The 19,991-nt window shown below is 49.8% G+C and overlaps 1 protein-coding gene across 8 annotated transcripts in view; it reads left to right on the forward strand.

Moving 5' to 3' along the window:
- RIN2 (Ras and Rab interactor 2) overlaps positions 1–19,991 on the forward strand; it is a 215,060-nt gene that overhangs the window by 174,587 nt on the left and 20,482 nt on the right. For 7 of the 8 annotated variants that reach the window (XM_057701283.1, XM_057701287.1, XM_057701288.1 and 4 more), the window contains 5 exons: positions 879–1,071; positions 4,321–4,432; positions 7,442–7,514; positions 11,662–11,753; positions 14,981–16,147. In XM_057701283.1, the coding sequence (XP_057557266.1) occupies positions 879–1,071; positions 4,321–4,432; positions 7,442–7,514; positions 11,662–11,753; positions 14,981–16,147 (1,637 nt within the window). Of the gene's footprint in view, positions 1–878; positions 1,072–4,320; positions 4,433–4,802; positions 5,145–7,441; positions 7,515–11,661; positions 11,754–14,980; positions 16,148–19,991 lie in introns of those variants that run through there. The other variant, XM_057701291.1, reaches the window with a different exon arrangement.

A 19,991-nucleotide genomic window follows, 5' to 3' on the forward strand; every position in this document is an offset into this window, starting at 1 on the left:
TGGAAAGAAGCTCCATTCTCGTTAGCAGTCATGACATACCCCTCCCCCGTCTCCAGCAACCACTAACCTTTCTGTCTCTATGTTTTTACCTAATCTAGATATTTCATATAAGTGGAATCAGTACACTATGGTGTCCAGCTTCTTTTGCTTAGTGTGGGGTCTTCAAGGTGCATTCATTTCATAGCGTGGATCAGTGCCTCGTTCATAAAAAGAATGAATGACTATAATGGCCGGATAAAGTTCCATTGTATGAATAGACTACATTTTATTTATCCGTTCTTTAGTTGGTGGAGATTTGGGCTGTTTATGGCAATTATGAATAATGTTTATATGATTTTATGAATAACACAACACCATTCAACTGCAGGGTTCTGTTGGGGATAATATTAGTAATGAAAATGGAAGCACCTGGAAAGAAATGAAATCCAGTTCATTTGGGTACAAAATGAGTGTGGGAATGTGCGTGAGTGTGAGTGTTTGTGCTTTCAGAGCTTGCGTGGTCACACTCTTGACTTCATGGTTACCGTTTGGGATTTAGCATTTAGGGTGTTTCGCTCAAAGGAAGAAATGTTCGATGGCAGAAGACAGAGTAAACAGCATTTAGGGATGTTTACAGCCTTGTGAAAACTGGGTCAGAAGCAGAAGGTTGTGTGTGTTGAGTGTTGTTGAGGACTGTTGAGTACTCTCTAGAATGCTAAGAGATAAAGAGTGAAATAGAACTTGGTGTCTGCCCTCAGAAAGCTTTCAGTCTGGAGGGGAAGGCAGAGAAGGTGGTGATGACGGGACGGCCCAGGCTAGGAGACCGAAGGATGCTGTCTTTGTGTGGGGGGGTGGGGTCGTGCTGCAGTCGTTTGACCCCTGCCAATTCTTTCTCCTAGCATGGTGAGACACAAGGATGATGGCTACTCCGAGGAAAAGGATGTGAAGACCTGTCCCCGGGACTCTGGCTATGACAGCCTCTCCAACAGCCTCAGCATTTTGGACCGGCTCCTGCACACCCACCCCATCTGGCTGCAGCTGGGTCTGAGCGAGGAGGAGGCGGCAGGAGTCCTGCAGACACAGCCTCCGGGGGTAAGACTCAGAAGCTGGAAAACAGGTGGAGGTGGGCAGGGCTGCTGCTTCCTTAAAGAGAAAGACGCAGAGTTCCAGAGAGCTCGTCCCAGCCTGTCGGGAGCACGGTTCCTGGTGTGCGCCTCGTTAAAATGCAGAGAAATTCTGGAAACTGTGGGGGCTCCCAGGAACAGATCCCTTCATGAGTTGTCTTTCTGTCTTCCTCTGCCCAGTCACCATGGGTGTCCAGGTCTGCAGGATAACAGGGCTCTTGGGTCCTGAGGAGGGGCCACTGGCCACAGGCCCTGGGCCTGGCTTCTGGAGATTGACGGTGGGGATGAGCCTGGTTGTGGGATCCTCAGTTGCCCCTGTGGTTTTCCTTTCAGTGTGAGCTTGGGCCCAGCCAGAGCCCAGCCATCCAAAGTGGGACCCAATCTTCAAAAGTTCCACGTCCATAGTCTTGTTTTCTCTGGCCGTCAATGTGATTCTCTTTCCCTTGGATTGTCTCAGTGACTTTCCACACAAATCAGAGTCCAGTCTGGTTTCTTCAGCTCCGCCCTACCCAAGACCAGTCTCACCTTATTCAAGCCCACTCCATGATGCTATGGAAGTTTCTCAGAAAATCTTATCCAGAGATGGGTAGGTATGTCCTGTGCTGACATGGTAGCCACTTGCCTCATGTAGCTATTTAAATTACATTAATCAAATAAAATAGAATAAAACATTTGGGTCCTCAGTGGCACTAGCCACATTTTAAGGGCTCAGTAGTCCCAGGGGGGCTGGTGGCTACCATACTGAATGGACAGTGGGAAGTGCAGAACATTTCCACCATCATAGAAAGTTCTACTGGACAACACTTGTGTACGATGTCTACTTCCAAAACAAGAATAAATACAATAAATCACAGATAAAATAAGACTGGAAACAACACACAAGAGATAGAAACTAAGAAGTAGATGGAGAGGCAAGGAGAAAATTCCTTCAGGAGCTGGCTGAGGAATGTTGTAACAGTTGGGCACAGAAATAAACTTTTGAGCTTCCTATTAGCCAGAGCTTGTCGGTTACCATTTTTTGACTTATGAGTCTTTGTTTCTCATGTGACAGAGGCAGACAGGACTGAGTCCTCTGTTGGAACACGCTCCAGGTGACAGGCACATATTCGGTCATCTCTGTGGAGAATTCCTCAGCCAGGGTGCTGGGTTGTTGCCTCTGGTTTTGGTCTATGTGATCAGGAGCCCCTTCTGTGAGGCCCCCACGTTCTTCAAGTTGAGTTGTCTGCTCCTGTATTTCCGCAAAAAATTCTAAAGAGGGAGGTTGCCGTGTTGCTAGATGACAATTCCCCGCCCTGCCCGCCCGCCCGCACTCCTGAAGTCAGGCACGTCCATTCCTGCTGAAACCTGATGGGGAGCTAGTCAGGCTGGAGGTTCTCCACCTGCCTGATCCCTGGGCAGGACCTGCCTGACAGGATGGGGCAGGCCGAGGGTGGGGTGAGGACGGGGGAGGCCACAGTTCACCAGGAGAAGTGAGGTTGCTGAAGAGAAGGAAGAAGCAGATGTGTAAAGGAGAGAGATTTGAAAGACCAGCCCTGGTGGCATCTGGTCCTTGGGGTGCCACCATCCCTAATTCATCTACAGCCTAAGACGGGGTAGCAAACTGTTTCTGTAAAGAGTCAGAGGGTTAATATTTGGGGCTTTGTGGCCCATAGTCTCTGTCACAGCCATGCAACTCTGCCATCACAGGGCAGCCACAGCCGTAGACAGTATGTAAACCAAGAAACAAGGCCGTGTGTCAATAACACTTTGTGAAAGCAAGCAGTAGGATGGATTTGGTCTGCAGGCCATGCTTTGTCAACTGCTGACCTGAGGATTTGGACATTCAGGATATACGGCGTAGAGGTTGTGCCCTCTCTGACCCCAAGGCTCAAGGAGGTCCCAGCTGCCTAAGGGAGCAGTACTTCTTTCCACCAACCAGCAGCTGCCTCCCGGAAGTACCTTGGGGCTTTTTCTCATCACGATAGCCTTGAGGAAACACCTGCTTCAGCTTCGGGTGTCCCAGAGCCATTGATTCCCAGAGCTGGCAAATCCTATGGCTGCCTCTCTGTGGGTGCTGGGGAAAAAGAGAGAACTTAAGATCTTCCTGTCTCCTTAACAGACACCCAGTTCCCATTACACCGCCTCCCCAAAAAATTATCTTAGGAGCCATTGACTGGACATCAAGAAAGAAACGAAGATTGGGTGGAAAAAATAAAAAGGCTATAGAAAAGTAGGAGAGAGTAGGTATCCAAAAGCAGAGGAAAGAGAAGTAGGTAAAGAAACAGGACAGGACGGGATCCTTGGAGAAGGGTCATGTACCCCAGAAGGGAACCAGGACACAGGCAGGCCGCCACACAGCAGACTGCAGGGAATGCCATTCGATTTGTCATCTAGGCAGAGGGTGCCCCCTGGAATTGTGCAGGGGGCACCCTGCACAGCTGTACGCAGCATACTCACCTCTGCAGTGACAGTGGCTAGGGTGGTCTCCTGAGATCAGCACCAGGGATTGGGTTAGTTTAAACATACATCTAAAGACACTATCCGGAACTGGAGAGAGCTGTCACAAAGTGAAGCGAGGCCGAAGTAAAGGGGCCACCAGCCTCAGTGTTGGCTGTGGTGAACTTCAGAGCCCAGCTACCCACCACCCAAGGGAAGCTGCCATTTTCGGCTCCAGTGGATGTGGCCATGCCTGGTCTTGCCTTACTATCCATTTTCCAAGAGAAGCTAGACATTCAGATTTTAATGTGAAAAACAAAACACCTTGTGCTTTTTCACTGTTGGCAACAAATTCAGATTTCTATCTTAAGTACGCATGAGCCAAATTAGCCAACGAACTTCTGATTCACCACTGATGACTTAGCCATGTTACCTGTGTCTAGAATTTAGGATTCACCAACCAAGATGCCTTTGTCAGACACCGGCCAGAGAATGTGTACCATGAGCTGTAAAACTGTCACCAAACTGAAAATGCTCCTGCAGACTAAGGAAGCTCTTAGCCTCATGGAGAAGGTTCCATCAGCGGGAAAGAAGGATTTTCCTGAGGCTGGTTACCAAAGAAAGGTGCCTGTGACCTACTTGCTTATCACCTGTTTCCATGGCAGTAGTGTCCCTCCTTAAGCCGTGTGGTTTGGCTATGAGAGGCGTTCCATTCATGGATACCGGGTGTGCAGGAAATCACATGCCCAGGTCCCAGCCTTTGAGATGTTTCCTAAGCTTGAATTTCTGTTCCCTCCCCTAGATCTTCCTGGTTCGTAAATCCACCAAAATGCAGAAGAAAGTCCTCTCCCTTCGCCTGCCCTGTGAATTTGGAGCCCCACTCAAGGAATTTGCCATAAAGGAGAGCACATACAGTAAGTGGTCATCGGGTGCTTGGGTCCCAGTGAAGTGAGGACCTGGGGTCTTTGAGCAAGTGGAAAGGCAGAGAGCCTGCATTTTGAGGTGGACAGATGTGGGTCTGAGTCCCTATGCTGTCACTTGTCCCCTGGATGACCGGGTAGGTAACCTACCCTAGGAGCCTCGGTTTTATTATCTGTATGATGGGGTGATAGTGACCTCAGAGAGCTGTTAACAGTTCAGTTAAACAACTTGCATGCATGGTTCACAGTCTACTGCCCGGCATATGGCAAGGGCCTAGCAGAGGCTGGTTTCCTTGCCCTCCTCCCAGTTACACAGGGCGTGGCCCCAGGTTTCCTGATGACTAGGCTGCAGGGCAGGCTGCACGACTGAGTCTTTGTATCGGATCTCACGCTAAAGCGTGTGTCTGCACAGCTCTGTGAATAGTCCTCGAGCGGACGTGTCCCCTCTAGGCCATCATTCTTCAGTGAGCTTTGAGAGGCAGCTGATCAGAGCCCTTTGGAAAGATAGACTGGCTGCAGTTTTGGAGGGATAGTGGTCAAGAGTGTTGGTTTCTTTCTGCTGATCCATGGTCATTGGAGATGTGAAGTCTTGGGAGGCCAAGTTTTCAATGAAAAAGGGGACACAGTCCTGATGCCCTGCCAGGCTCCCTGCAATGATCAGAAGATGGACCTACACCCCCAGAGGTGGGGCTTCACTGAGCCACAGGTGAGCAAGCTGAGGTGTGAAGGTGAGTTAGGATGCTGGCCAACTGTTCCCTAAGACGATGGAGACCAGGTTCTTGTCATAACCTGAGCAAACCTCAGCCCTGCCTTCGAAGGAGCCGAAGATCCTGAGACCAATTTCCGGGCAGGTACAGGCTTCCACTCAGCCCGAAGTTCATAGTCGTGCTGAGCCAAAGAGCCATTAACTGGGTCTGGAGGAGACGTTTCTGGAGCAGCAGAAGCTGTCAGCCTCTCTGTGATCTGTGACCGGCCTCAGGTCAGCTGTAGACCCCGGTCCCGTGATGTTTTCCCTCCAGGCCTCTCTCAAGGTTGCTGGTGTCAGGGAAAAGCTTCCAGGTGCAAAGTCATCTGAGCAGTCACTGAGCCTGGCTAATGGTCTGCCAGCTTATTTACATTAGGGGGGAATCAGAAGGCAGATTTCAAACCCACCATCTGTCTGGAAGGCAATGAATTAAAGATTAAGTGAAAAAGGGTGATTCTGAGCTGGCTTCTTGGCTAGCCAAGCAGTGATGTACCTAAGGATTTTTAAATCCCTGCTGACATCCGAAGTTAACCATGATAAGTTAGTCTGCAGACCCTTCCTCCCGCTCATGCAATAAGTACAGTTAGTGTTTGTGCTTTAAACTTATCTCGTTGTTCACCTAAGGTCCCTCCCTGGCTGAGTGATTTTCCTCTCTGTTTTATGAAGACCTTTATCACTTCCCTGGTCCTCTCCAGATGACTTAAAGAAGCTGAAACAGCTAGTCTGACTAGTCTGAGCGAAGCATTAACCTGCCTGTAACTGGTTACCACAGGCCTCCGTCCCACCAGGATGGCCCCCTTCTGGCCAGGGTCCACCTTCTCAGCAAATTGACGAGGGCTGAGAGAGGAGGGGCAGGGCGGGCCTTAGAAACAGAGATATTTCTTCATAACATCTGGACAGTGTGTTTCTTTTTTTCTTTTTTTCCTTTTTTTTTTTTTTTTCCTGGCTGCACCATGCAGCTTGTGGGATCTTAGTTCCCCAACCAGGGATTGAACCCCAGCCCTCGGCAGTAAGAGTGCAGAGTCCTAACCACTGGACTGCCAGGGAATTCCCTGGACAGTGTGTTTCATACATAATAAGTATCCCCTCTTATCTGTATAGACTGCTTTCACGTAAGTTACTCCATTTTTTAAAAACTGCACTTCTGACTACTATCCTTCTAGGAGGCAAGGAAAGTACAGATATTGTCCATTTTACAGATGAGAAAACCAAGGCTCGGAGACAATAACCTACCCCAAGTCCATTCCCCTTTACTTAACTCACGAAATTGTGGTGCACGAGTGTGTTTTTCTGTGCCTATCTTGTTGGTCATGGTATATGTGCAGAGGTATAGATGTGCTTTGGGTGCTACAGAAATAGTGAGTGAGTGAAATAATACAACGTAAGCAAGTAATAAGCCAGATAAATGAGGATATGAAAGGGAGAGAAACTCGTCTGATTGAGGAAATGAGGAAATCTTCACACAGCTGAGGCTCTTTGGAATGTTTCTGGAAGAATGGCTGCAGGAGCGGCATTTTGGCCAAGAGGATGTCAGGAGTGGTTGGCAAATACAGGAAGTTTTGAAGTCAAGCCACTCTCTGTTCCATCATTTGGAAGATGTACAAAATGGCACACCATCTTGCCAAAATATCTTTTGCACGCTCGCACGCTTGGTGGTGGTGGCGGAGGGGGTAGGTGGGGGCTCTCGAAGTAAATGAATTTTAGAATCTTTCCCAGGAGTTGAACCCAACACTGATTTATGAGAACCTCATGTTATCCTCCACGCTTTACGCTCCTTCTGCCTTGTGTCTTTACTGGAAGTGGCCCATTTTGGCAAAGAAGATTATGACCCAGGAGGCCCAGCCCGGGGGGGTCAAGGGCCAAGAGGGCCTTGGTGTCCCCCAAGCTCTGTCTCCTGATGACCTCTCACTCCAGCCAGTCTGGCCCCTTGACCCCACCCAGCTTTGCATCCTGAACTTTAAAAAAAAGATAGCTGTGTCATTTGAGCAGGCGCTGGTCTGTTTACCAGGCACTGGAGCACGTGCTCCTATGAGTCAAGGGCCGGGCTTCTAGGCCCCCGCTGCTTCCCTGATCTGTCGCTGGCAGCCGGCTGAGCATCCCCTGCACAGCTGGTTCCCATCAACCGCACAGGGGAGTCGGTCGGGAAGCGCAGAGATGCTCGTGCCCTCGCAGCGGGTGACATCCCACATGGAGGGCCTTTCCTTTCCCGGGATTCACTCAGGGACACTCAGCTGGTTTCCGAACTCTCTCTTTTCCAGCCTTTTCCCTGGAAGGCTCAGGAATCAGTTTTGCGGATTTATTCCGGCTCATTGCTTTCTACTGCATCAGCAGGTAAGGCCTCTTCATCGCCTGATTTCAAGCCCCGGCTTGGAACGTGCACTATCAGCAGTCTTCCCGGTTTCTTGGTTCACCCCGGGCGGGTGGAGGGCTCTGGCAGGCTGGTCGCCTATTGCAAATCCCTGGAAGGATTGGCCCCTGAGGTGAAAGGGTCACGAGGCCCCCTGTGCCAGGCTTAAGATCGGAATAACTACCCCGGCCCCTCTAAGTGTAAACTCACACGCACATGCAGAAAGGGACCCGCGATGCAAACCTGTAACATTTAAAGGTGCCTGATAATGTTTCTGAAAGCTCCCCAGGGGATGCAGTCCCTCTAGAAATGTGGTTCCTTCAACCAGCCCATACAAGCTGCATCCGCCTCCTTCAGGCCCCCTTTTCGTAACTAAAGGGACTATTTCAGTCTACGTGAAGCCAAGTCCTAAATCCCAGCGTTAACAGGTGCCAGGAGGGGGCAGGTTGGGGAAGGCTGTCTTCTTTCGTTCTCTTCTTGTTAGCCATCCCAGCTTCTCAAATCGAGGGTTCTTTCCACAAATAAGGCTCGAAACGTATTGTCTGCAGAGGTCGATGTTGCCTCCTGTCAGGTAGCCTGGCCCCTTGGCTTTTCTTGTGTGCCTGTTGCAGCCAACAGAGCAGAGACGGGCTTGTTTGCAAAGATCACGTCTCACCCCCATCACGCCCTCAGGCTGAGATGCCTGTTTGGGATCGGTTTATTTTGTTCATTTAATGGTCGGGTTATTTCTCAAAGACTGTGTCAGACGTTTGTTGCACCTGTTGGACTAGATCCTTGGTGGTGGGGGTGGGGGTGGGTAGGCACCAAGCTGTCCCCTTCTGGAGGTCCCCAGGCCAGGCCCGCTGAAGCCGCAGTGAGCAGCCTGATGGGGGAGGCACTTCCACAGGGAGGGCCCAGCGGGCAGAAATGGGGACTTCCCCCAGGATGGGACCAGAGCCCTGTGAGTGCCCTGCAGGGGCCACCACCTGCCAGGGTGTGGCTGGAGCCCCCACCAGTGTGAGGAAATCCACCCAAATTGAGGAGGCCGTTGCAGAAGCCCCCACTGTTCCCAGAGACGCACACCTGCCCTGGCATGAGCCCCACATCCCCTGAGAGTGACTGTCAGCCCCAGCATGTTGGTCAGAGGGGAGGCTGCCTGACATTTACACATCATAGTTTGCTTCTTGATGAGCCTGCTCTTGTTGCGAAAGAGCGTCCCTCCTATAAAACAGGATGTGACAGCTGTGCACGAAAGATACCATCTCTCCCCTCACTAGTCACTGTCCAGGGTCGCTTGGTGCCTGAAGGGGACAGAGTACCTGGAAGCCTTGGTGACCCAGAAAGCATGACGCCAGCACAAGGTGTTCACAAGCAAATCTCTACGTTGATTAATAGTCAGCTGCCTCCTCTTTAGAAATACAACATATAGACTAAAAAAATATTAAAAAATCTAGATTATGCATCCACTAAAACTTTTGAGTGAAACATTTATACCAAAGATGGCTTTACTGTGTCTGTTAGGCAAGTTTTAGAACTGGGGCATAGCAGAGAAGGAGGTGCCCCCTTTTGTGTGTGTGCGTGTGTGTGAGGAGAGGCTCTGCCGTGCCCTTAGCTGGCACGACGGGAGAGGACTCACGCAGAACATCTAATTTTCTAGTAGATCAAAGTCTAAAACCACCCATTAGTGAATGACAGGTGTGGTTTCCTGTCATCTCTGTCATTAAGAAAACCCAAACCACCCATGCGATGTTTAGGCTCTAGGTACTGCGTTGGACAAAGTAAAATCTTAGAATTAGCGTAGGTTGGTTTTGTTGTATGTGGCTTTCCTCCCAAAGCATCTAAAGAAAGTGGGTTTTCATGAAGTGGGTACAGCCATGGAGATGTATATTTGCATGATGCTTTGGTGTTACACAGTTTTGTTTCAGTTAAGATGATCATCAGGGCCATGGCCTCTCCTGGGCCGGGCAGCAGCTCTCACACAAACGCTGCATCCCCCGGTTCTCCGCCTGCTTCAGCCAGGACAGACGCAGGTGGATGCGCAGAAGGAGGTGCTAACGACGCCGGGCGGTGGTGGGGGGGCAGACGAAAGGGTCTCCTGGAAGCAGAAGGTGACTCCGGCTTGACACCCCAGGAAAGAGGCGCCTCCCAACTGCCAGCTCCTAGCATTTATGTGAGCCTTCCTGACGCTCTTACACTTTACTCGGGTGTTGCTCTTTTTTGTTGACCTTACTAATTTGTTACTCATTGTCAACAGCCTCAAGGGTTCCGAAAAGTCTCTGGTCGTTCAGATTCAATCTGATTCAGCTAGTGTTGCCTAATCTGACTGTAAACGACTAGTTGTTTGGTATATTTATTTTCTTCGTTGGAAATGTTCAGGACATCTTATGTAGACAAAGCACAGGCAGGAGCTCCAAGCTTTGTCTTCACGTTCTCCACCCCAGCCATGGGGGGGTCTCCTTGCTGTGCTGCATACATGCCAGACCCTCTCCCACCCCAGGGCCTTGGCACCTGCTGCTCCCTCTGCCTGGAACATTCTTTCCCTCGTGGTTTTCCTCCCTGGCCACCTTTAGATCTTCAATCGAATGCTCCCTGCTCACGGGGCCTCCCCTGGCCCACTCTCTCACTTGAACCCTCTTTATTTTCCCCCTTTGCACTGTACTTTGAAGTGCACAGGGCACATCCCCTTCTCGTATATTCTATGAATTGCTTTATTGTTCTCTGTCTGCTGGCGTCTGCTGGAGTGAAGCTCCGTGCAGGTGGGGACTTTGTCTGTTTTGTTCCCAGCACCTGGCACATCATAGACGACCATAGACTTTGCTGGATGGATGGATGAATTCTTTCTTTGTAAGACCAATACCACCACTGGGAAAAAAAAAAAATGTCCTTTTCTGATAAGTCACCATTGTCATTGCGTATTCATTCATTCATTTATTCAAAACACACTCTCTCCCTGTCTGTATCAAGCAAGGCTCTGTGCTGAGCCCCGTGGGGATTTCACCAGTGCTTATAGCATGATCCTAACCCTTGTGTGTGAAAATGAGCAAGTGTTTTTAAGTCTGTCTTTGCCCTTTCAGAGAAATCAGGAGGTCATGGTCCATGTCGTTACCAGTGGGGATGCTATGCCCTTGCCGCAGCAGGACCCTGGGGCCAGCCCAGCTCCTTCCTCTTGGGCCTGCTGGTCTGTGATGCAGCAGTGCGTGTGTTTCCTGGTCTACACACGGCACTGCGCTGCTTGGGGGGAAGAGCTGTCGCACGAGGTCCTTTAGATTTACCTTTCTGCTCAAAGCGTGGTCCAGGGGCAGGGAGCTTGGCAGAAATGCCAAACCTCCAGCCTCCCGCAGACCTGCTGAATCAGAGTGCAGCCTCACAAGACCTCCAGGGACTCAGGCGCACATCAGTTAGAGAAGCACTACCTTAAGACTCAAGAAGAAGTTTTTTCTCCAGCACACAAAGGACAGTATATGGGCTGTAGCTGGGACACGTCACAAGTGAAACCAATAGACATTCACTGAGAACCTGCCGTGCGTAAGGCAGTGGGGTAACACATCTAGGTTTAGGATCAAACATTCCTGCCTAGGGGTTCGGGGCCCAACATTCAGAGCATCTAGCAAATCAGCACCTAATGTGTTATTTGTATGATGGTTCCACCATCATAGTCAGCGATTCTGATATTAACTCTAGATATGGTTTCGCTGCCCAGGAAGGCAATTCGGTCCTTGCTGCAGATACTGAAACCAGGCAGGGTTGTCTCTCAGCCTGTCCTGCCTGTGTTAACACAGGCAGGAGTAGTGATCCCACAGTCCTATCACCAGTAAGGACAAGTCCAGTTGGGTATGATGTGGTGTCTGCATGGGACATTTTAAATAGTTTAAGCTATAGACAAACAACAAGGACCTACTGTACAGCACAGGGAAATAAATTCAATATCTTATAATAACCTATAATAGAAAAGAATCTGAAAAAGAATATATATATGTAGAAAACTGAATCACTTTGCTATATACCTGAAACATTGTAAGTCATCTATACTTCAATTAAAAAGTAAAAAATAAAACTAAATAGTTTAAGCTAAAACCTCTCTAGGATGGAAATGAAAGCAAGAGACAGAAACAAGACGTGTAATTACATGTATTCTCTCTTTTGAAAAATCAGGGACGTCCTGCCATTTACCTTGAAGTTGCCTTATGCCATTTCAACAGCCAAGACTGAGGCGCAGCTTGAAGAACTAGCCCAGCTGGGACTAAGTAAGTGGGAGCCCCTGCCCGGTTCGTCTTGACATGCATGTGTGGAGCAGAGCCAGCGGCAGATCATATATCGTTGCATCCAAAATTCACCCTCATCTCCATGGCAGAAGTCCACGAGGCCCCCGAGTCACACCTTCTGAGAGTCTTTTTCTAAGTCAGACGTTGAACCAGCTCTCAGAAGCAGGTGCAGAGTTTGCCTGGGTAGCCCCCGAATTCTCCCCAGCATCTCCCATCGATGAGTTTGAGCTCCCCAAAATGTCCAAGTCCTAAGGTAAGGTGAACTTCTGTCATGGGTCCTGCCTTTCTGTGGCATCTTGCTGGGGAAAGGCCATGCCTGATGGCCAGGGAAGTCCAGCTCAGGCACTTACCGTGTTCTAGAGTTTCATTCTAGAGGAACACACAGTGTGGACGGCACTTCTGTGCTTTGAGGAGTTTGGCAGCGCAGGCCTCCAGAGTGACATCTGTCTCAGTTCCTCGCTAGCTCAGTTCCGGCCCCGGTGTTCTGGGCCAGGTCCCTTACCCCACTGGGCATCCTCCCTCTGGCCAGCTGGGCGCTCGCTTCCCCTCCTGCCCTTTGCCGACACCCCTAAACCCAGCCCTGTGCTGGACGGCGGATGGCGGGAGCCCAGGACACACCACTCCCCCAGTGTCACTTCTTGGTCCCGTTGCCCTGGGGAACCCGTGTGGGTGTAACTTTCACAAAAAACATTTTCTTCCTCCATGGGAAGGGGGAATTCTCTTAAGATTTCGGGGCTTCAGTCCTCAGACAGATGAACAACCAGGCCATAGTATTTGAGGGGGATTTTGGGATTCTGAAATGCAAGTACCAGGGGATTCCTAGGACCTAAGAAACTGTGATACTTGACCCAGCAAATAAGAAATATATGTGTCCCTCCTTTGGCAAGTTTTCTCCTTAATCTGAAGAACTTGTTCTAAAGCGGGTGCTTTGCCAAGGGAGCCTGCGAAATGCATAGAGAAAGAAGCCTGGAGTTAGATTCACATTCCCCTCTGAAACTTGGATTGCTTCAGAAGAATTGCCACATGTGTCGGAGGCCTGTCTGACAGGCAGTTGGTCCACAGGATTGGGAAACAGAATCCCGGTAAAAAGATCAGGACCTCATAAATGTCCCTACTGAAAAGTCACACCATCTCTGCCACCCAGCTTCAGACACCCTTGGAGAGAGTTTAACACATTTCCTGAATTTAAGGTCAGATCATCAAGTAGACTGTAGGCCTCTCGAGGACACGCACCAGGTCTCCGTTTCCTCTGTCCCCAGAACTCCCGGTTCTGTGGTCAGCCTGCTGTGTGTGCTTCGTGCCAGGGCCCAAGGACCAACGTATCGGGGACAGCAGTCGTGCCCTGCAAAGATCAAAGCAGAAAGAGCTTGCTCTGGTGGCCACTCACTGGAAGCAAATAAGGTCTCATGAATAGATATTCCATGTGTAATTATCAATGTGCAATTTATCCATTTTGTGAAGAGACAGCCCTTTTTAAAATTCTGTACCTCGTTCATTTGTTCATCCAACGAGTATTTCTGGAGGGTCCGCTCTGTCCCACAACAAGGGTTCAAAGATGCCTAGGGTGCCTCCTCTTCCCCCCCTCTGTAATGGAGGAACACACACACAGGAACTAAGTGTTCCAAGTGTGTCCAGTCTTACGACGGTGGCAGCGGGAGTCTAGGGAGGACCCAAAGGAGACGAGAGCAGCTCTACTCTGGCCAGTAGAAATAGATGTAAGGCAAGCCAGTGTGCACCTTTAAATTTTCTAGTAGCCACATGAAAGAAAATGAAAGGTACAATTCATTTTTATAATTTATTTAATGTAATAGCCTAAATGTTTATTTCAATATATCATCCCTATTTTTAAAAGTATTCATAAAATATTTTACCTTCTCTTTTTCATGCTAAGTGTTTGAAATCCAGTATGTATTTTATCCTTACAGCACATCTCTATTCAGGCACTAAATTTTCGGTGGAAATACATGGATCTATATTTAGATTTCATGTAAATTTATTACAACTGAACGAGTGGTTTCACATATTCTAGTTGCAGACCTACTTCACAGTTTCCCAGTAACTGAATTGAGTGTCAGTTTTTACATTTAAATTGATTTACCTGAAATAAGTGGAAAATTGAGTCCCTCTGTTGCACGAGCTGGATTTCAAGTGCTCACTGGCCACAGGTGGCTGTTGGCTCCCCTATTGGACAGCACAGACCCAGAGGGAAGGAAGGATGAGAGAAAGCTGGCGACACGAGTCAAGGTCAGGCTTGTTCACGGCACAGACAGGGCATGGCCAGGGCTCCTGGCCTCAGCCTCCCCCCACGCCCCCGTGACTAGCTGTTCTGGGCCCTTGGGAAAGAAACAGTCTCAGTAAACACAACAAGGCAAAGCTGTAGAGGGAATAGCCTATTTCAGATGGAAATTACGACAGGTATTTATCACCACCACTGCCTCCCTTGATTTGAGTAGAAAATAGACGCACAGGCAGTATGGCCGCAGCCAGCGATGTGCACCACTCCAGACAGTGCTGAGCATCACTAATCAAGGCCAGGAGGCTGTAGGACTTGGGAAGTGAGGGCAGCAAACCACAAAGATAGACAGACTGTCGAACTTGCACTTAACCTTTGCATAAGCTGGCTGTCCTGTTTTTTGCTGATGGGACCCATGAGCTTATTTTTCCCCCTTTTGGGTTTTAATGCTGAATGTGTCAAACCCCAGGCAGATTGCGTAACCTCCTCCAGGCCCAGCTGCTGGTCCTGCCCATTAAAGGGGAACTGCAGGCCTCTTGCAGAGGGAATCCCGGGAGAAGGGATAGGAAAGGATGCTGCTGCTTGGCGGGTGGACTCGGTCTTTGAGGAGCAAGTGGGGAGTCCCGTGGCCTTTTCCGAGCTCACACTGTAACCACCCCAGTTCCTTTTGCCTCACCTGAGGAAAGGCCAAGCCATCTCTCAAGGGCTTTGAAGGCAAAAAGCCTCCGGAGCCTTCCTGCAAGCCCACAGCTGGGCCTGGCAGCATCTCCACCCTTTCCAGTAAAGGAGTGCAGTTAAAGAAAAAAATAAAATAAAGTAAAATAAAAGAGAGCGACAGAAAGAAAGGAAAACACCACACTCCAGTGTAGCGCCTCCCCCTCCAAAGCCCCGCGATGCCAGGCAAGTGTGCTTTTTGTGAAGGACCGGCCGAGTGCACTGTATTTACATTCTTGTGTTCACTGATAATGACTTTCAGATTTTTGGAGCTCTCCAGCTGACAACAAACCCCCAAACCCTCCACCTCCCCATAGGCCTCTCTCCTCCGACGGTGTGGGCCCCGCCTCGCGTCAGCTCTGCCTTATAAATGGAGTGCATTCTATAAAAACCAGGACGCCCTCGGAGCTGGAGTGCAGCCAGACCAACGGAGCCCTGTGTTTTATAAATCCTCTCTTCTTCAAAGTGCACAGCCAGGAGCTCGGCGGAGGCCCGAAGCGGCCCTGCGCCCGGACTCCCCCCGACGCGAATGGCACCGAGAGGCCCCGGTCCCCCCCGCCCCGGCCCCCGCCCCCCGCTATTAATAGTGTGCACGGCAGCCCCCAGCTGTCCGGGCCCGCGGCCCCCGCGAGCATGCCGGAAACAGCGGCCCATCACCGACTCGGGGACGCAGCTCGGCTTGGGGCGAAACCAACCCCCGTGCCTCCACCCCGGCTCAAGAAGCAGGCGTCTTTCCTCGAGGCGGAGGGCGGCGCCAAGACCTTGACCGGCGGCCGGCCTGGCCCGGAGCCCGCGGCGGGCCCGGCCGGCGGCGCAGGTGGAGCCCCCGCGGCGGCGGCGGCGGCGGTGGAGGAGGAGGAGGCGGGGGCCCCGGGGGATTGCACAAGGGCCCGGCCCGCCGCCGCCCCTGCATCCCCATCCCGGGCCCCGTGGCGCGCAGGCCGACAGAGGCTGAGTGACATGAGCATTTCCACTTCCTCCTCCGACTCGCTGGACCTGGACCGCAGCATGCCCCTGTTCGGCTACGAGGCGGACACCAACAGCAGCCTGGAGGACTACGACGGGGAGAGCGACCAGGAGACCATGGCCCCCCCCATCAAGTCCAAGAAGAAGAGGAACAGCTCCTTCGTGCTGCCCAAGCTCGTCAAGTCCCAGCTCCGCAAGATGAGCGGGGTGTTCAGCTCCTTCCTGACCCCCGAGAAGCGCATGGTGCGCAGGATCGCCGAGCTGGCCCGCGACAAGCGCACCTACTTCGGCTGCCTGGTGCAGGACTACGTGAGCTTCCTGCAGGAGAACAAGGAGTGCCACGTGTCCAGCACGGACCTGCTGCAGACCATCCGGCAGTTCATGACCCAAGTGAAGAACTACTTGTCCCAGAGCTCGGAGCTGGACCCCCCCATCGAGTCGCTGATCCCCGAAGACCAAATAGGTGAGTACCCACCTTGCTTTTTCAAAATGTATATTTATATAATCGCCTGTATGTGGAGTCAAAAAAAACACAAAACACAAAAAACAAAACCCAAATGAACTTATTTACCAAACAGAAAGAGACTCACAGACGTAGAAAACAAACTTATGGTTACCAAAGGGAAGAGGGGGGTGGGGAGGCGGGGAGGGATAGATTAGGAGGTCGGGATTAACAGATACACACTGCTATATATAAAGCAGGTAACCAACAAGGACCTACTGTATAGCACAGGGAACTATACTTAATATTTTGTAATAGCCTATATGGAAAAAGAGTCTGAAAAAGAAAGTGTGTGTGTACACATGCATATGTAATCTGTATCTATCCGAATCACTTTGCTATACACCTGAAACTAACACGACATTGTAGATCAACTATACTTCAATAAAACAACGTGTGTGTGTGTGTGTGTGTGTGTATACACACAGTGCTCCTGCACTGTAGCCTGGCAGGACAGTGCATCCTGTGCTAGTTCTCTTGGATGGAGTTTTCTTCGGAGTTTAAAACAGCAACACACTCCACCTCCTGGGCTGATTTGAACTGGAAACACAGCTTCTTGAAGTAGACTTCATGTTATACCTGACTTGGCTGCTATGCGCCAGGCTTGGACATATTTGGGGGAGCAGCAGATGGGTCTGTTCAGGGACGGAGCTTGCCTTCTGAGGGTCCAGTTGCCCACCTCATCTTGTGCCGTGTGTGTGACACGACTGTTGAGGGTCTCCCGAAGGTGTGTCTCTTCAGGCAGTGTGAGAGGAAAGGCATTTTTGCTGTCTTCTGAGAGGCAGTGGGGCTCTGTGCTGCTTTGGCTGGGAAGTGCCCTTTTTACCCTCAGAAGAGGACAGAGCCCACAGTGTGCAGCTGGGTGATTTTCCACAGGGAACAAGTACCAGCTGAGCAGAACATGATAGCATCAGGAACCCCTGGGGACCCCTGCCCTGTCCCCCTTCTCCCCAAAGGGTAACCGCCCTGCTGGCTTCGAACCACAGAATTCAGTAAGGAGCACTGGGAGGAAGCAAAAAAAAAAGAAAAAAAAGAAAAAGAAAATCAAAGGGACAAGTTTGTTTGTGTACCTTTAAATAAGTAACATATTTGGAGGTCACATGAAAGGTGTTTTCTCTAAAGTCAAGGGGAAATGCTTTCTTTATAACCTTGTTGGAGGGCTGAATTGCTAATAGTTACTTTGGCCAAGGGAAAATTGAATTTGGCAAGATGTCTTTTTTTCCAGGGTGAGAGTTTTAAGGGATTTTTTTTTTTAACTTCAGAAGATTGACTCTGAAACGCTAATTTCAGAGACCTCATTCACTAGGCAGCAGGAGCCAAAAGAGCTACCAAACATTTCCAAGCAGTTCATAAAGCAAAACCCCAATTTCTCCTTTCTGATTGGGTCTGTTTGACGAAAGTAGTAAACAGTATGTGGTAGCCAGTGGTGTCTCTCTTTCTCTCCCTCCTTCTCCCTCTCTCTCTCCTTTAAGTGAGTTTCAGCAGCTTTTTAATTTTCTCACAAAGGGAATCAAAGCCTTGTTTGTTTTCCTGTGGCTTGCGCCTGGGTTGATGGGGCGTGGTTAGAGCTGGGCTGCTGGAGAGAAAGCTGGAAGGAATGTGCCCCAGGATGGGCCTTAGAGATGGAACCGCCTTCAGGACAACAGAAGAGCCTCCCAGGCCCCCTCCGTCCCTGCCCCCCGGAGCCTGCCTCTCAGGGGAGAACAGCTCAGACCCCGAACTGGCAGGAGCAGCTTCCTGTGCAGGCACAGGGGAGAGCCGGGCGGGTGCTGATGTCAGCCCTGGGCTATGTGGTAGGCAGCGCCAACCAGCCCACGGAGAGGAGGCGCCTCCCTGGGGACCCCAGCCTTCCCTTCCTCCCCACTGATGCTGTGAGCACCAACCAGAGGGCCATCCTAGGAAGCTCTCCTGCCAGCTTCTTTGAGGGTGAAGTTCAGATAGGGTGCTTGCTCCTGGAACACCAGATCTCATTTTCCCCAAAAAGACATTTGAATTTGGCCAGCAGTCTTTGCCACAGACGCGTGCTGCTCCGGAAGGATGCAGCGTTCAATTTCAAGTCTAAGGTCATAAGAAGAAGGGAAGCTGACATCTAGGGAGCCCCTAATTTGAGCCAGGCCACCTGTCCAAGCGATGGCAGTGGGTCCTGGCCTCAGCCCTGTGAAGCAGGCATCCACGTGCCATGGAGCAAGGCAGGGCTCTGCCAGGTGGAGCTGGGTGTCCCAGGGCCGGGCCAGCCAGGAACGAGCCCATCCAGCTTCTGAACTTCCTTCTGTCGGATTCAAAGGCCACGGTTTTTGAACCTCAGCCCCCTCCCCTGCTGCTGCCTGTGTTCATATTTTCTCATCAGAAATTAAGGGGGATTGGGTGGGATTGACATGTACACATTGCTGTATCTTAAATGGAAAACTAACAAGGACCTACTATATAGCACAGGGAACTCTGCCCAATATTATCTATCAACCTAAATGCGAAAAGAATTTGAAAAAGAATAGATGCATGTATAACTGAATCACTTTGCTGTACGCCTGAAACTATCACAACCTTGTTAATCAACTATATTCCAATATAAAATAAAAAGTTAAAAAAAAATAAAATCAAGTATTCTACAAGAAAAAGAAAAGAAATTAGAGGGGATTGGAAAAAATTGTTTATGTTACACGCCTAAAAGGAATACGATATTTGTCAGTTCTATCTTGACAAAATTAATTTTAAAATTTAATTTAAAAATAAGACACCCTTGGTGGAGGCAGCTCAGCCTGAAGCTGTCTGTGGAGGTGTGGGGGTAGCCAGCCTGAGCACTGCCTCACTTTTTTATTGGTCCATTGTGGTTTTTTAAGCTTTTGCACTAAAGCAGTTACTTCATCATATCTGTTGCTTCCCCAATGAAACCATTATTCTGTTTTGAAAAATGCAGTCAGTGTGCTGGGCTTTTGCAGTTAAGAGGAAGACGAGCCAGAGCAGAAGGTGACTCGAGGAACTCATCACACGCCCAGCTGGAGGGAAGCATGTGACCCTGGTTATTAGAAAACGAGTCCCCTTAAATGTGCACATTTAGATTCACACTGTAGCAAGAAAATGGACTTCGTCTGATTGTCTGCTTTACATATTCCTAAATGAAGGGCCCACTAGTTTACAAAGGACTTGTTAATACAGTGATGCCTTTGAGTCTTATAACCAGCTCGAGGTTGATACGCGTGTGTAGATTTTGTTCATGTTTTGCAAATTCAGGAATGGAGGCCAGGATGTCTAAAGTGATTTGCTGAGGGTAATGCTGCTGGTAGGTAGGGGAGCTTGGATTCAACCCTCATCTCCTTTCAGTTGTCTGCTCATTCCTGCCAATCGCACTTCCTGGGAGGTTGTAATTCACTTGGGATGGATTCACTTTGAATGCCACTCCCAGAATTCCAAGCCTCAACTTTGTTCAGAACAGGCGTCTACTGATGCTTGTAAAGCTTTTCAAGAATGCCAGTTGGGTTTCTCTGCTTCAAAAAAAAAAAAAAAAAAGTCTAGTCCTGTCCTCCATTCCCACAGCTTCTCAGGGAAAGGGTTCTGAACTAGGAGGTGGGAATTTAAAGCCTAGATTTACAGAATTCCATCCTGAAATCAAGGCAGTTGCAGGAGGTATTTCACAGGTTTAACCTACGCAGATTTAGAGCCATCACCCATTTGTAAAAAATGACCATGTGAATGCATGTGTGTATGCATTTAGTGTTTGGTTATGGTGCTAATCTTCAGAGAGGGGTTCTTCAGTTGCATAGAGAAAAGCCAATGGAAAAACCGAACAGTTCTCCCCCACGGCCACTTT

This window comes from Hippopotamus amphibius, chromosome 12, assembly GCF_030028045.1.
Source record: "Hippopotamus amphibius kiboko isolate mHipAmp2 chromosome 12, mHipAmp2.hap2, whole genome shotgun sequence".
NCBI classification, from domain to species: domain Eukaryota; kingdom Metazoa; phylum Chordata; class Mammalia; order Artiodactyla; family Hippopotamidae; genus Hippopotamus; species Hippopotamus amphibius.